Source organism: Serinus canaria, chromosome 1, assembly GCF_022539315.1.
Source record: "Serinus canaria isolate serCan28SL12 chromosome 1, serCan2020, whole genome shotgun sequence".
NCBI classification, from domain to species: domain Eukaryota; kingdom Metazoa; phylum Chordata; class Aves; order Passeriformes; family Fringillidae; genus Serinus; species Serinus canaria.
This window is the reverse complement of record NC_066313.1, coordinates 81,855,924-81,873,721: the sequence shown is the minus strand read 5'-3', so window position 1 is coordinate 81,873,721 and position 17,798 is coordinate 81,855,924. Positions and strand designations below refer to the sequence as shown.

General features: G+C 37.4%; 1 protein-coding gene across 3 annotated transcripts in view; it reads right to left on the bottom strand.

Annotated features, from left to right (window-relative positions):
• Positions 1–17,798, bottom strand: part of HERC2 (HECT and RLD domain containing E3 ubiquitin protein ligase 2) — a 102,843-nt gene that overhangs the window by 71,799 nt on the left and 13,246 nt on the right. For 2 of the 3 annotated variants that reach the window (XM_030234801.2, XM_030234802.2), the window contains exons 4-8: positions 12,039–12,176; positions 3,902–4,121; positions 2,089–2,189; positions 1,187–1,343; positions 302–412 (exon numbers count right to left, since the gene is read on the bottom strand). In XM_030234801.2, coding sequence (XP_030090661.1) covers positions 302–412; positions 1,187–1,343; positions 2,089–2,189; positions 3,902–4,121; positions 12,039–12,176 — 727 coding nt within the window. The remainder of the gene's footprint in view (positions 1–301; positions 413–1,186; positions 1,344–2,088; positions 2,190–3,901; positions 4,122–12,038; positions 12,177–17,798) is intronic. The other variant, XM_050981304.1, reaches the window with a different exon arrangement.

Below are 17,798 nucleotides of genomic sequence, written 5' to 3'. Positions count from 1 at the left end.
TCAACATTTTCTATTAATAAGCATTCCTAAAACCACTGGGTTAGGTTATCCATACAATTCAATCTCTACATTTTGAAGGTTAGCAGAATTGGATGTCAGGGCTTTCTGTTTTAAACAGATCATCAAAATATAAAAAATGGATTTTGCAGTCTAGATAGTATTAGGTCTCAATCACCACTGCTTCAGTGAAAAGGTGCATAAGAACTACAATTATTACATTAAACCCAATTCCATGAAAACTGAAGCCTGTCAGCCCATTCCAACAGCAATGGTTAAAAATCAGAGTGCTCATGCTTCTCACCTTAGTGTACCCCTCTGCACTGCCAGTTCAAGCAATATGGCAAGTGCCAAGTGCTGGTCTTGCAAAGGAATGTTTCCTGGCCCCTTGGTACTGGGAGCTCCATGCACATCTCTATTTAAAAGTCAAACAGTACACATTAACAAAGAGGAAATAATGCACAATTGCTTACCAAAAGCATCTACAGCACCCCAAGAACTACTAAACTTACAGAAAATCTGGAAGGGCTGATGAAAGCAGCAGAGAAGAAAAGCCCACACATTCCAAACTAGATCAAATTTTAAAGGGACAGCTAGGCTTTAAAAACACCCCAAGCTTCACTATCTATCTACAGTTCTATTAAACATGCTAAGAACATGAAAAACATTTTTCACAGTTGAAATTCAAATATGTTTTATGATATTCACCTTAAGGACATCGTTCCAGTACTGAAAAGACATTTCTGGTAACTACTAGTAACTTCTAGTAACTACTGTAAAAAGGTAGTAATAACTTGAAGCCTACTTAAATAACAGGGAAAAGCAGAGGACTGTTGCACAAAAATCTGTATTCTTTTACTATACTTGAAGGGCACAATTAAGAATGCACATACATAGCATTACCAAAGCATTCTGTGGATATATTTACATTAGTAAAACACAATTGTTTTGCTAAGTTTTCATGCAGTGATTCAGAATATTCCAATTCAGATTTTTCTTAAGCAGCTAAAATCATTAAATCACATTTAAAGAGCATCATTTCAATACTTCATTAATTTTTTGCTTGCTTGTATAACTACATTGTAAAAGGAAGGCAATGTTTCAAATTTTCTATTCATCACTATGTTTACACCCCCAGCATCTGAGAGATGCAAGCTTGCCATTTAACAGCTCAAAAAAATAAACTTACCCAGTCACAACAGACCTTAGGAATTTAGTAGCTCTTTCTACCACTTCCAGCCACACAGAAGAAACAGTCCCTTCATCAAAAAGGGATGCCTCTGGTAGAGCTCGCAGTGCATCAAGTGATTCCTGTAACAATTCACTGCACAGGTCTGCATCTTCACCTAAGGAACACAGCAAGAGCAGTCACATTCCCACCTTACAGAGGTTAGAGAAATGGCTGTACACAATATTTTGTGCAGCTTTTTTTCAACACAAGGTACACACTTTGCTCTATGGACAAAGTTCTCAATTTTCACATGAACATTTGATGACAAGATTCTGAAGAAATCTTCACCAAAAAAAAAAAAAAATCAGAAAGGTGAAAAACCCAAATCATTTGATTTCACTATGCAGCCACTGAGAAAAGAGAAGAACTAGGGCTGACTGGAGAAAGCCCACACCTGCCATCTCACCAAATGCTGCAGACTGAGGCAGGCAGGTTTAGTGGCACAGGTGACAATTCTGCCAACCTCTGCAATTTGACAACAGCTGACAGGTACACCAACTAAACGCAAGCTTCACATTCACAGCTTTTTCTAAGCTGCTGCTATCATGTAATAACAGTGGCTTGACCTGGTCTGAAGGATAAATCTAACTTTTCTGAAATGCAGCGTTAAAAACCCATGTTTTTCCTGAAATCCCAACTTACCTTCCTCAGCATAAAATATCTCAGAAAAACCCAACATTGATACTGGCTTTGATCAGCAACAACATTGTTGGGCATAGAATCACATAAGTGCAATTATGCAAATCCAGCATTCATAAGTTTATAGTTCTATGCCAATATTTAACACAGATACATATACTTTAATGAGTCACATGGCTTCAAATGAAATATATCTGCAATATGCTCATGAGTAGATATACCTGATCTCCAGGCTCTACGAAGGAAAGCAAATGCAAATGAAAGTGCTGCTCGGGATCCAACACGTGCAAGTCCTTCCACACCTTTGCCCACAGGTCTTGAGCTAAATAAAATTATGTATGATTAGTTTCAATAAGTTTCTATTACAATAATATTTATGTTATGATTATTTTGCATACCATATATTCAATGATTTTCTAATTTAGCCATATGCATGCATATACAATTACATAATTTTTATTTGTAAAGAATCATAGCTGTGCCTTGAGAAACAAGGTGAACAACATCAAAATGTCAGCAAGCAAAATTCAACTTCAACCACTCCAAAGAAACAACTCAATGTCCAATATCAAAAAGCTTCACAGAGAAAAATATAAACCAGACCAGCATAATGGACTGTCACCAAAAAAATGCCCATAGTTACTCAAAGTGAAATGATGATGATTTACTCAAAATACACAAACACAAGGCACTTCATGTACTAATTATTTACTTGGGAAGTCTACCTTTTTAGTTAGTTTGGACTGCATAATCTAAGCTTGCAGACTTTTAAAAATTAATCTTTAATTATTGATAATTAGTTCCACCCATTTTGTCATTACTCATCTTTCTATTCAAGTCTCAATACCAAAACTCTCTTTGCAGTTTCTGTAGTTGTGTGTTCAAGCAAGAGAGATAGCTTCAACTTTTTGTAATATTCACTGGACTCACTTTCATTTCTGTTAACTTCTCACACAGACAATCAAATTTATTTAAGTAAGCTCCCCTTTGTAGTCAGCAACAAGAGATTCCCTACCACTTCCAACACTCAACCACCAAGTCTAGTTTGTTTTGTCGTGAAATTACAACAAAAGTGAACAGCCCAGGACTTTTTCAAGAAATTATACTTGCGTTTTTAGCAATCTGATAACTTAAACATATCAGTGCTCTTTTTAATCAGAGCTGAAAAAAAAAATTCCAAGGGAACAGTCTATTCAAAGATATCCTTGTCAGAACTCCAGTTCCATAATAACTAGTCGTGATCTCTACTTACGTTTTCCTTTCATATCTGAATCTAAAGACAATCTAACAAAAATTTCACTAGACAAATTGCTTGTTCTGTCAGACAGCTACTGAACACTTTATTTAATGCCTTATCTGATAGATTTTTCTATTTTTAGGTCTAGACAGCTATCCAGACATGAAAATTAATCAGATGATTCCTTACTCAGTTACTTCTCTTTGAAGTGTTGCATATAAAACGCATAATTATACCATTTCTCACTCAAACTAAGGAAAACTATGTTCAGCTTCTTTTGTATTTGTATTAAATAATTGCATGTAAAATGCACAATGATGTAATTTCTCACCCAAGCTAAGGTTCTATGTTCTGCTTTTATGTATTTGTATTTTTTTAATTTATGTGAGCTGAGCAACTATTTAATTGAGCAACTACTGACAAAAAATTATTGTTATTCAAACGATGCAATTTCCATTAGCACCATTTCTGAAACAGGCTTCTCCATACTTGCTGAGCAGAACAAAAGAAATACTTCAATGAATGTATACTTATAGCTCAAAGTTTAATATCTACAGCAATGTATTACAATAAAAACCTATTAATACAAACAGAGACACTCTAAGAAAGCACCAGGCAAGGAGGACTGATAGCAGGGAACACCACTTAATATGGTAAAGCCATCTTAAGAAATAAGAAGTTTCTTTACCATTAACGTTTCACAAAAAGGAATAAATGACACTAAGAACTCATAGACAGGTTGATAACCTTTCTATGGCTTTTCTAATGGATTAACTTGCTCATGCATGTGTTATTACCTTTTCTTATCCACAGCAGGCAGAGGAACACTACTGCTTTTCCACTTTACTTTGATGTTCTCCTGAAGAACTGCTCTGTTCAGAGCAATGAAATATCGTTCCAGGATGACCAGCCTCTGCTTTAGCCTCATAGCTGAGAGAGCTGTTGTTGCAGATTGTGTGGCCAGAGTTTGCTGTTCCTTTACTAGTACCTGGAGGCATTCCTTCAGTTCATTCACATCTGAGAATCAGAGAAAAATATCATCTTTGTTATCTACAGTATCAGGAAAAATAAAGACAAACTGAAAATCCTAAGTTGACCAGAAGTCTGAACCCAGTGGAACTCCCCATTTCTATATTTAATGCGCATGGTATAACATAAATAAAACAGATGTTTAACACAGGTTATCATCAAAACTAAACATATCTAAACCTTCATAGTTCATGTCTGAAATTAAAACATCAGGAAATGTTTTATGCTTTTCAAAAAAACAAGTTAGACAACAACTTCTTATCATCATCCAACCTCAGAGTCAGACTTCTCTTAAGTGCAGGCAAGACCCTTGCAAGTCCCCACAAGAATATGCTTTCATTTTACATATGATCTAAAGTTTCTCAGAAGTTATAAAATTGCTCTCAAAAGATCTAGGATCATTGCCAAGACCTGCTATGCTTCTGAAAAAACATCATAAACTCAAGATGCTTTCAAGTACTATTAGCAAATAAAAGATCTCACTTATATACCAATGCTAGAATATTAATTCTTCTTTCTCTTCACCACAGCAAGTATGCAACAGCTTAAAGTCCTCTTATTCTAATAACTGATGGTAACAAGTACAGTGTCAAAAACAACAACAACAAAAAACCACTCTAAAATAAAAATTTGGAAACTGTATTTTTATATACTCTGTAGCTTTAATTCCTAAGACAAACATCAACAATGTACATACCTAAAGGGGCTCTTTTCTGTCCCTTCATTAACAGTCTGATCACTGAGCCAACCCGACTCTGCTTTGCACTGCATTACTACACTTGTCCCTAGGCCAACCACATTTGTTGCCTGGCAGCTACACAGCAATATCTTTGTTTTAAATGACACCCAACAAAGGGAATGAAAAAAAAAAAACATATGTCTGCATATACACAACAATGTGAGAAGATGGACACATTTCAAAATAATCATAAAAAAACCAACCCCAAAACCATATAAAATCAACATAGTTTTTGGAACAAGTGCCTCCTAACTACAGAAATTTAGACACTTTTATGGTAGTCTCTATGGTTAAAGGTTTTAATCTAAGGAGGTATAAAACTTCTTTTGCAACTGCAGCTGTAAAAAGAATTGTAAAGTTTTGTCCCCCATCTTTGTGTACCCAGGAAAGAATTCAGGCAGCTCTCCCTGCCACTGGATCACATTGCACAGTCACTTATGGTTTGCTGTCAGCCAGTATCCCAGCCTGTTTTCAACACTGCTACTCGCCTTTCACCATTTCAAAATGTGTTAGATTCCTTCCCCTAGGCAATTCACATATTTCCACCTGACTATGAGGGACTTATTTTTTTCAACAGGAAAGAACAGATTAAAAAATATTCCTTGCAGTCTAGACCTCTCAGATAGAAGTGACAGCAACAATTATACATCCTGACTCAATCAACAAGAAATACGACAAAATCAACAAGAAATTTTATAAAAAGCCACACCATGCTTAATTTTAGCTCTACAAAATTTCCCAAGCAACTGTGTAGCACAGAGCAAAAACACACAAAAAAACCCCATCTCACAGTGTACCACAACATAAAATAGTCAATACTGACATCCCACTTCCATGATCCCTCTAGGCAAACCATTCAAAGACATAAAAGGCAGGACTTTTTTCCTCTCTTCCCAAACACTGAAGTCCTATCACCCTCTAAAATACCACCAGGCTGTAACACCAAAGTACAAAATGACCATTCTCTCTTCTTCACAAAGAGACTTTGCTTAACACTGCTTGTTTTGACAAATAATTTTATCCTGCAGATTCAATTCCCAAATTATGGTCTCGTATCTATAGGAAAAGTAAAGAAATAGTCAATGAAGACAAAAGAAGGCACTTTAACAGTTGTGTTCTGGGAAAAGACTCTATGTTTGGTGCTACAGAAAACAAACACTGGGTGATAGATTCAGCAGTCTGTCAAGTAATACAGAGCTAGAGCATTCATCCTCCATCCCTGCCTGGCAAGTTACCTAATTGTGGAAACTCTCTAAAATTGCTTCTGAGAGTTGAAGACTTAGGTGAAAAAGCCCTTTGTTTCAAAACAACACACTAATGAAAAATCCATCACTGGGACTACTAGAAAGAAACACTTAGGACAAGCACAGACCACTTACTCTCCAATCCTCCAGCAATTTCTTCACAAGGAACTTTGAGGGAAAGTCTGCCACTGCATACCTTTCTAACCACTTTCAATCAGCCACAATGACATCCAGGTGTTACATAAATTAACAAACATACATTTCTTGCCTTTCCTCATGCTTTTGACATGTGATCTCTGACCTAGGGAGAGGTTAAGAAAGCTGGGGGAGAAGGATGTGCCTTCAAGGTTAAAAATGGCTACAATCTTAGGAAGGCTTTCTACCAAAACTAAATAATTCTGCTCGCAGATACTTTATATAAACTTTCTTTAGTATTTCAAGAATACAAAACAAAGTTCACTTACAAAGTGTAGTAAAGGCTGGAACAGGTAATAGTATCCTTGTAACTCAGACATCTAAAAACTGAACCAAGGACTGTCTTGTTTTATTAAAAGCAATACTATTTTTAAGTGAGATATATCTATACACTTCCTCACTTTAAATCTTCCTCTTTCCACAATAAGTAAATTTATCTTTACAAAAAATTATTTAAGCTTTCAAAAGATTTAAACATATTTGGGAATCAAAGCAGTGAAACTCATTTCAATAAACCTTCAAATCTGAGCAACACTTGTTACTGATGAACTGAACAGTCTAATGAGAGAATAGCTTATTAATAGCAATGATTCAGATTTCATCTGAGAAGGTTACAGGGAACTCTTTAAACAAAACTGTTCCTATGTCACTACACCAGCCCTTGATGCTAGCCAACCTTTGCAATGCTGTGCTTTGTCAGTAATTCTATGAAAGGCAGACATTATTTACCTATTGTGCACCTGCACTGTAGGAGTTGGAGTCATCCCACACCAGTTTAATTTCTCAAACCACCAGTAGCACTGGCAGCTATAGTCAGGTATGTTGCTGGCTGCACTAGAGCTAGGCAAGGTTTTTACCATCTTCTGTTAAAATTTATCACATCTCTCCCCCCTCTCAGCAAACAATACAACTACACATCTTCACTTCCTAATTCCTCCTGCCCAAAGTTCCCTGGATTAGAAGGAAAAACACTGCAATTATTTAACCCACCCTATCTGACAGAACAGAGTTAACAAGTGGTGCTATTCAGATATTTGAGCAAAACAGGGGACAAAACAAACAGCTGCAGAGAGCAGCTTCCTAAACTATCTCTGACACTAGCCCTAAGACAGGTAGCATGTCCAAAGGCAGTTTGCTCCTGTTTTAGCAGCAAAAAAAAAATAACTTAACATGCTATGTGGTTTCTTAACACTCATTTAATTAGATCTTTTAGGGAACACCACATGCTTCTGACAGATAAATTAAGCACCTTAAAAATGCCTGTATCAGGCTGAAATATTTCCAGGTTGACTCACAAACTTTAGTAACAGCAAATATAGATGTTACAGTGTGGAGAGATTTCAGACTTGAAAACACATTTCAAGCAGAATTTGGCATGAATCTACTGCTATAATGAGTACACATTCCTGTCACCAGCAGAACTAATGTGCTCTAATTTCCTAGAGAATTTCATATTTTGTCTTCTCTTTCCCCTTCCACTACACACTATTTCCACTGGACAAAGAGGAGATAAAGGATGCAGTTGGCTTGGCTTAACAGGCTTCTAATGACCCTTCAAACCCCTAGAATGAACAAATTCAAAAGTCAGAGGGAAGGACAAAACCACCATCACATACACATAATTTCCTTCAGAAACAAAACTAAAATAGACTTCCAATGTTATTTTATACCAACAAAGAATATAATGCCTAAAGGGCATTTGGCTTTTAGCTTTCTGCTCCCCTGTTCAAAAGATGAACGACATCAAACTTCACCTTATTAGTATTCAATAGGAGAAATATTGATCAGCTGCATGTGCATTCAGAATACACCTAATTCTGTGGCTGGGTGCAGGACAGTGAAGTGTCTGGAGGAGAAGCCTTATGAGAAGCAGCTGAGAACACTTGATCTGCTCAGCCTGGAGGAGACTGAGGGGAGACCTCACTGTGGTCTTCAACATCTTTGGGAGGGGAAGAGGAAAGGCAAGTACCCGTCCTTCACTCTTGAGACCAGTGACAGGACTCAAGGATACGGCAGAAAGCTGAGTCATGGGAGGTTTGGGTTGGATATCAGGAAAAAGTTTTTCACTCAGAGGGTGGCTGGGCACTGCAGTTCCTCAGGGAAGTGGTCACAGCACCAGCCTGTTTGAGAGCAAGTGTTTGAACAATGCTCTCAGGCACGTGGTGTGACTATTGGGGTGTCCTGGGCAGGGCCAAGAGTTGGACTCAAGCATCCTCATGCGTCCCTTCCAACTCAGCATATTTTACAATTCTATAATTGTCAAAGTTTTACAGCAAAACTTGTTTAAATTGATATTCTAATATTCATGCACAGAATAAAATAGCAAGAATTCAAATTTCTGTCTGTGTGTAAAAAACACACTAACACAAACACTCCTTAAGGGCTTAAACAGCAACCAAACAGATATTTGGAGCTGGACAAGTGGTTTCAAGCTGGGGTACAGGGAACATGATGGGATGGTGATGCAAAGGCAAAAAGGTAAAAGAAAATACATGGACAAAGGAGCTCTGAGAAATGTAAAATAGAGGGGGGTCAAATTTTATGCTTTGACTCAGCATTTATAAATCTCAACTTGAACGTATGAACCAAGAAATTTGATAAAAGCTAAAAGTATCTCAATAAAGAAGGTTAAAAGAAGGGTTTTTTTTCAATGTCATGATTACTTTTTAATTATTTCTGTAGACAGTATAAATTTAGATTTCATCATGGAACTAAAAGCCCCTTACAGGATGGAAGTCCTGCCTATCTCCTTCCCTCACAACAAAAATGCAAGAATACAAGTGCACTTGGTCATTACAAGTATTTCAAGCTTACTGAAGTCACATGGTTAATTTTAACCCTACCTCTTCAGAAGTGCCTATAAAGCATTTCCTGGTGTAATCTTGGTGATACTGTACTAACAATATCAGAAAAATAAGGTGCAACACTGCAAAAAGTATGATTCAATATAGCCAACCTGAAGCATATTATAACTAAGAAAAAGAAGCCCAAGAAGATGAAATACTGCTCTATTTTCTGTAGGCTTTGAACAACCACTTCAAAGAGTTTCCTCTTTTTTTTTTTTCCTATACCTAGGGCTGAACACCTGGACCTCAGATCATGTAAGATGTTAAAACCTGAAGTATCTTCAGAAAAAACTGATGAAGGCAGTAAACAAGGATTTTGAGGAAGAATCAGAGGAACTGCCTTAGGAATGTACTCAACCTGGTATGAATACAACAGGCAGAAGATATTTTAAGGGAGCATTCATGTAAAAAAGGAATAGTTTAACAGCTCACAAAGAGCTGCATATGAAATAGAAGTACACTAAGACGCAGAAGAGAAAGAAAAATAAAACACCTTAAAAGTCAAATAATGACTTACAGATGTATTTATTATTATCTTATGTATTCTTACAGTTCTTTGTATAGTAATGGGTACAAAAAAAATAAAATAACCACTGTGATATCTTTGCCCTTTTCTGACAGCACAGTGATCTCAGCATAAATGAGACCTAGAGAAAGCATTTTGCTCCTCTGAACTTGTGCCAGGATGACAAAACAAGCATGGAGTTGAGGGGCACATGAAGTACTGTTTCTCAACACATTTAATGAGCAGGTTTTTCCCTGTGCTCCCACAATCTCCCAGCCCTCATGGGGGAGGGGTGTCACAAGGCCCACTGACCTAGATTAGCCTGCTGAAGTTCAACACCAAGATCCTCCACACTTGGCAAAATAAGATTGTATTACAGCACTCCTAAAACATACAGTGTCCAATATCTAGTTACTATTTTCATAATGTAAGGCTGTAAATCATTCAACTCAGCAGAAATACTTCAGTGTATTGACCTGAAACACTGACTTTCAATGCCTCTTCAGTTCTTTTTGTAACGTAACTTCAAATCTCCATCTCTGAATTATACCTTACTTGTAAAGGAATATAAACTATAAATGAAGACATAGCAAGTCTTTAATTCTTCCTTGATCAGCAATGATATATTTAAGAAATAACTCTGCTTTTTAAAAGTTCCCTAATGGTTTCCTTTTGACAAGGAAATGTTTAGAAGTTTATTTTTTGAAGGATAATAGAAGAAATGCTTAAAGCAGTTTTCATTTTATGAAACATTAACAGAAAGAATCAAAATGGAACTGATGCTGTAGCTTTTTCAAAATTAATTACCAAGCCACAATTAGGATGGCTCAAAAGGCAGCTATTAGCTATATTTCTGACAAATGCAAACCAAAAATTTACAAGGTAACCTACAATCATGAACAAAAATAAATGCATTTATTGTATAAATAAACCAAAAATGTGTTCCTAACACTGTTTAAGGATTTTTCTCACAGCTAGGTGATACAAACTTCAAGCACTTACTATATATAAGCATTAAAAGTAACTACAAGACAGAAAGTTACTTCTTTTTGAAAACTCCAAACACACATCCATCCTTTTTCTTTTGAAAAATTTATTTATTTTTCTTCAATTTTTTAAAAAAATAATTGTAGGGTGAGCTTAAAGACAAAATGTTGTCTCAAACACTTTGGTCAGTTGGAAGAAATTTGTTAAGATCTTTGACATTGAGATTACCATTCTGCAAAATAGTTTTATTTTACTTTTCAGCAACACACATTAAGAATACAAGACATAAATAATGTGACCTTCAGCTCACATCTCTGCAACACATTCAATTCTCGCTCCCTCTTCCACTGTAGTGGCAATTCTTGTCATTCCTGATATACTGCAAGATTCTGTCCTACTACCAGAGTGACAGCAAATCCATCTGTCCTCCTGTCCTCAAGGAAAGAGAGCAAGCAGGCTGGCACAGAGCAGAGGACAGCAGACTGGCAGCTGACCTGTGGCTCAACAGAAACAAGTATCTCCCCTAGCAAACACAGCTACACAGATGCAGATTCTGGCACTGAAGAGATAATACTTTTCCCAGAGATCTTCAAGCGCTTCTGGGTGAGGGGAAAGGACAAGTGACACAACAGATGTCTCTGAAGTTTGTACATGCCAACATCTGAATCAGGCAATATCATGTACCAGGAACTGTAAAATAAACTACTGAACTGAGGCTTCTTCTGATCTGCTATTTTTAAACATGGACAATTTTAGACAATGAACTGCTGCTCTATAGTAGCAAACAGCCACAAACTCCAACTGGCTTCAAAAGCAGTATTTTATAGACCCCTACACAAAGATGTGAACACACAAACTGCTGTTCCACTGCCACCACAGGTGTAATTACTGGCAGCAAAGCTCAGGACACACAGTTAACTGAACTAACCATTTCAACCTTCCTCCCATGATTCACACAAACCCATCTACCAGACCATGAAACCAAAGAGAAAAATCACCCATTAAACCATTACTGCCTGCAGAAAATTCAGGCTTCAGAAATGAAGCAATTTCTTTACAATGTCTGCAACTGAAAAGAAATATTCTGAAGACATTGGAACTTTTCACTGGGTAACTTCATTTATTTCAAGTTGGCCTATCATTCTCCTTCAAGGAGCCTGAAAGGGGCAAATTGACTGCTCAAGTCAAGGGTCTAATTAAACCTGAAATTAATTACAGAAAATGTCTAATTTCAGTCACAGTTAAACCACATATCCAACTTATTTCACTAACCTAAGAGACGCAGATGTCAGCAAGCACATTTGATACAAATACTTCCTGATGCTACAAAAGTCATGATCAAAAATATAGAATACACATCAGTGAAAATGACCAAAACAGCTGTGATACCTGGTTGTTTACCCCACACCCAACTCTCAACAATCGATTTGGCCCTGTAAGTGGGCAGTGGAGTCTCTTCTTCATCTTTCTTTTCTTTGTCGTTCTGCTCTTCTTTCTTTGATGCAGTTTGGCATTCAGTGCTATCATCTAAAGAAAATAAAAGGGAGGGGAAGAAAAGACCAGTTAAGCTACCTTCAAGTCAGGTTTGGAATTCAGTTCTAGATTAGACATATAAAGGTGAAATCCCCAGCCCACAAGCTCACAGAAATATTGTCTATCATTAGGAGAACATGGTGGGGGATGTAGTATTTTACCATGTTAACTTGTCACAGGTGCTAGGTCTCATGTTACATTTCATAAAACAGCGACCTTACAATCCAGAAATCCCCTCAGTAAACTCCTTAGGATGATAAACATTTAATACAGAAACCATCATGTAAGAATTGCAAAGGATTTACAATACACAGTACTGCAAAGAAGGCACTTGAAGTCAGACTGTGCTCCCAACTATCTGTATTGCTGTAGCATTTACTTGGTTTTATATTCTGTTTCCAAGAATAAAAGACAGCAATAGCCTGTATTTCAAAATCAAGGAGAGCTATACATTGGCATTTACAATACTTTTATGCAGCAGTATGTCAACATCTGTAAAATATCTAGCATCTTAGTAATTACTGGCAAGTACTGAAAATAACACCACTATTTTCTGCCCAAGCAACAAAACAGCATGAGCAATCCTTTTGAGACTACTGTCACAAAGTCAGAACACAGACATTAGTCACTTATCTCTGTAACCAAAGACTGCCTGAAAGTCTCCATTTTCTAAATGGAGTAGAACTAGACAGCTGGAAGTTTCTCTTTATTTATATTGGCAATATGGATTTCCATATCCATACCTCCAGTCAGCCTTGCAATTGAGGGACACATGGCCCGCTACTTTCCACACCTTGACCTTCTTTTCAAACCATACCACTCAAAATTTCTCAAGTCCAGCATTTGAAACCCATGAAGAGTTTCATTCCAGCCTTTTTTACCTGGCTCCTAGAACTGATCAATCAATCCTTCATTCCTCTCTGCCAGTCTAGTCCAGAGACTTCCTCCCTAAATGTCCCAAACACAACACGACAGATAATCACTACTATTTTGTCTTTTTTCCTTTCTCACCCCACATTCCCCACCAACATAATACATTTGTACCAGCAGATACCAGAAGAAAATAATAAGCAAGAGGTTTACATGGAACATCTGACTGCAGCCTGCCTCACACTCATGGAGTGAGATCAAAGGCTCTCATTACCTCAGAATGTACAAAATAAACCTATCACAATGTACAAGAACATTCAACTATTCTTTCCATCTGGCCTAACAGAAAATTAAAGCTTAATCTGGCTGGAACTGGATCTGTGATTGACTCTTGTTGGTTTTTTTTTTAACTGGAGCCAATAAGACCTCCCAAATTAAAGTTCTTTTGGATCGCCTTAATTACACAAATTTTAAATTAAAGCAGTCTTTCCTGACCTGTAACTGACAGGTGCTCAGGAGGAGGAAGATGAAGACTGAAGGGCAGGAAAAAAGGCAAGGAGGCATAATTGCAATATCTATGATGGAGCTGAGATTGTGGGCCAGGGAAGAGACAGCAAAGTCACTTGAGAACAGGAAAACGCAGTTTGGATATACTTCTTGTAAGTGACAAACAGAGAATCTAACTGTGTCCCTCAGGCACTGAGGAACAGCCTGTGAGTCACCAGTTTGATAACAACGTCCAAAATGTGATTCAATCCAGCTGTTTCTTTTCAGAGGCACAGGCAAATAACATGAAAAAAATAGCATGAAAAAGAACATGAAAAAGAACCCTTTATAGACTGAGGACCCTGCTCAGCCCCAGTGGCTCAGAATATTTCCACAGTAACACCAGAATCTCACTGTTTCTCCACTCACCCACACGTCTAGAGACACACTTTGCAGGGTCTGGAATTTTAGTTAGTGGGTAGAAGGATGCTGTGCCAAGACACAATTTACAGGCAGCTGTAGGAGAACTTGTTACACTTTTTAACAGATCCTTGGCAAAGGATGACAACCAAGGGCTACAAACTCAGTTATTTTATCAAACCCTCACTGCAAATAGAGAAGATCCCAATCCAGGTGGGAACTCAAGCTTTGTATTGAATAAAACAACCCTGGCATGTAAATCCACAGGAGGATTTTTTTTTTCAATTGTCTGTATGAACCAAGAAGAGGAGCAATGAGAGAAAAAGTGGGAAGGAAATGAGCTAAAAATCACATTAAAAGACCACGTCAAATTGTTCCACAAAGACAGTTCACTAAACCTGCAAAAAAAAAAAAAAAAAAACTACTTGCCTCATAACAGGCAAAGCTGGTATCAGTCCAGACTGAAAACAGCAACACAGACATCATAATTATGGAAGTTCTGTTACACTTCATGAAAGATTTTTAAACAAGAACACCCAAAGACTTTTCAGAAAGAGGGCCAGGGAGGATAAATATCTTGAGAGAAGCCAGAACAGACCAAAGCCAGTTTTCAAAACAATGCATTCAAAAATACAGTGCAGTGTGCCAGCGTGATTTAACTTAATTTTGTGAATATTGTGGTGGGGGAAGCAACATAACATCTCCCTGAAAGACCTTTCCCTTTATTATGTTTTAGTATACAGCCTTATACCTCTACACTGAGGCAGGCACAGCCAGCAGTCAAAACTGAGCAACAGGAGTAACCCTTGTCAGCTAGAAATTAGCTCCCAAACCAAAGCACAGCAGCTCACCATGCCTGCACTATCTTGCACAGCCATGGCCTAATCTGGTATAAACAGAGCATAAAAAGGAAGCACTAAAAATGGAACTTCCATTTCATAATCAATGAGGGGAAAAAACCTGACACTGCATAGTGGCCTCCACCACCTGTTCTAGTATGGTCTTGTGCTGCTCTGAAATGCCAATGAACTCACGTAGCTGGGAATCCCTCCATGGCAAGAGAAAGCCTGCAACAGTTTCCCTACAGATGTTGACAGGGAAAAAAGTCACAAGGTGCTTTAGAAAAGGGCTGTGTTTTATACCAAATACTGATTTTACCCTAAATCAGTATTTGGTAATCCCAGATCCAGGAAATATTTCAGCTGCAATATATTTTCTGTCAAAAATCCTTGATTTTTTACACACACACACACATTTATATACACACATACACACACCTACATACACAAAATTGATAGTTATTTACCATTTGCAAACCATATTTATACAGCCTCCTAGGTTAGATAAGATTCTGATCTCCTAATCCTAATCAGAAATAAAGTTTCTTCTCTTCCCTGTATACGATTTTTTTAATGCATTATATTATTTTTTGAATTTACAATAGAGCATTCCACACTTCTGAAGTCAAAATGTCCAACAGAGCGACTACAGACTTCCCTATCCTGCAAGAGAGTATGATAATCCACAGCTGAGCACTGAATTCTTGAGTCACTGTGTACAACCCACAGCTGGGTATGGGGAAGCAGAAGAGAAAAGTGACACTTCTCACTTTTAACAAGTTCTTCCTTACACAAAAAAAAAAGGAAGCCCAAAGCAGGAGCCAGCACACATCCCTACACACTACTGCAGTTTGATTTATAATGTGGTCTGAACATCAGCCACCATAACCAATTCCCACATGCTGTTATCCTTGTCATAAATATTTTGTTTCTGCCAGCCTCTCTGGAATTGCTTGTGGCATTTGGACTTGGTTTAACCTGCTTGCAGGTGCAACACTGCATGAGGTTTGTGTACTTAGAGGCAACAGGCTGAGAAAGGTCCAACTTTCAGGAAAGGGGGAACAGAAGAGGAAGCCCACAGTGTTTGCCAAAGGCAGGATGGAGGTAGGAAGCTGACGATTTTATATTTTTGTCATGGAACTTAAACAGTTAATTGAAACAGAATTTTCCACCTATGAAGTCTGAGGAATCAAAAATAAATGAAAAGCCACAAAAGAGACCTGTGTGTCTTAAAGAGACTGGTCTGTCTTAAAACTTTACAGTAACAGTTCTCTAACTTGAAAATTTAGTAAGAATAATATTATTTAATACCTTTTATTATTTTCAGAATACTGATTCCAGTATACAAGGTATTAATCTAATCCAAATTTCCTGAGGGCAGACTGATTGTCTTTGAAATACATGCAATGCTAAAAGTGCACCTGTATTTGGACATCACTACTGTCACAGCTGTGTCCTCAGATGGTACTTGGAAACATACAAACACATTCTGTTGAACACATTCATCAAACATGTTTTTCTTAAAGTGCCATGAATTCAAAACAAAGACCTTATTCCTAACCAAACACTCTTGCTAACAGAAGAAAAAAAAAAATGCACTACTTCTATATTCTTCCTAGAGGGAAAAGGAATGTTTTTTGCCATCAATAGCCTGTTCTTCCAGTCTGCTGCTACTGCTAATATCCACTGACAGAATGAAGTGCCTCTTCTGAACAGTCCAGTCAGCATCAACAGAGAGCTAGAGCACTGGTGAAGAAACAGACTTATAGTGGAGGAGCTTAAATCAAAGCTAAAAAAAAAAACTGAATAAAAGGGACTACATACAGCAACCTCTCTTGTTCATCTGCAGATTAGTCAATTTAGCAGCAAACTCTGAATATTGACATTAATCTATATTGCTTTTCATATAAAACCACTGGGTTTCATATAAATCTCATTACTTGTGTGTACTTCTTCCTCTCCTCTGAAATTACATTTGCAGATCATTTATGCAAAAAATTAAGTACCAACTAAACAGATGTAAATACTTTAGATTTGAATTTCATGAAACTAAACTTGAGCTGCAAGTTCAGAGGTGCAAACTGACCATCAGTTTTTCTGGTTCCATGATCAAACACACAACCTCACTGACAGTGACCAAAAATAGTCTTGATTAGCCTTTTTTTTTCCTCAAAACTCAAGCCTGGTAAGCAAGATAGCTGTCTTTTAGAATCCTGCAGGCCAACACAATAGCATTTATGAAGACTAACTTCCCTGAAACACAGTTCATACATTAATCCTAAAAGTTAAAGAGTGTGAAAAAGCTGTTATTTAAATTTCTAAACTGCTGCAGAGATTCAATAAATATGTAGAAGAACATACACCCTCCAGCTGTGGAAAGGAACAGGTGTGTTCTGTGCTATGTAATATCTACACTTAACTCCTCCAGAAGCAAAGAAAAGTGGAAGGTGGTGTTTTAGTTTTTACCTTTGTTACTCACCATACGAGTCTATCTTAACTGGCACTAAAATAAACTAAACTAGTTTTCCCAAGTCTGTTTTTCCCACAGCAGTAATGGCTAAGAGATCTCCCTGGCTTTATCTCAACTCCCAAGCTTTTCTATTTTATTTCCACCTCCTATAGAGGAGAGGCAGGAGGCAAGGAGCTGGAAGGGTGAGCACCTGGCTAAGGTCAACCCACCATAATACAGTACTGGAAACAACAAGTGGCAGCCTCCCTTTACCACCACCACACTATGCACATGAAAAAGCTTTCAAAAGCTTCATCACAGCCTGGACATATTAGAGTAACATAAAAGCCTTATTTATACAGTGAAGTGTCAGAAACTCTGTATTTTTAAATAAGTGTTCTACAGTCTTCAACACTTTTTGAACCTTCTGAGACATGTACACACTTACATCCAGCATTAAAAAAATAAATTCTCATCTTTCTTCAGAACAAGTGTCCTAAGTGGACAAACACAAAGTCACAGATGATTAACTTAGCACTTCTGGATTTTTTA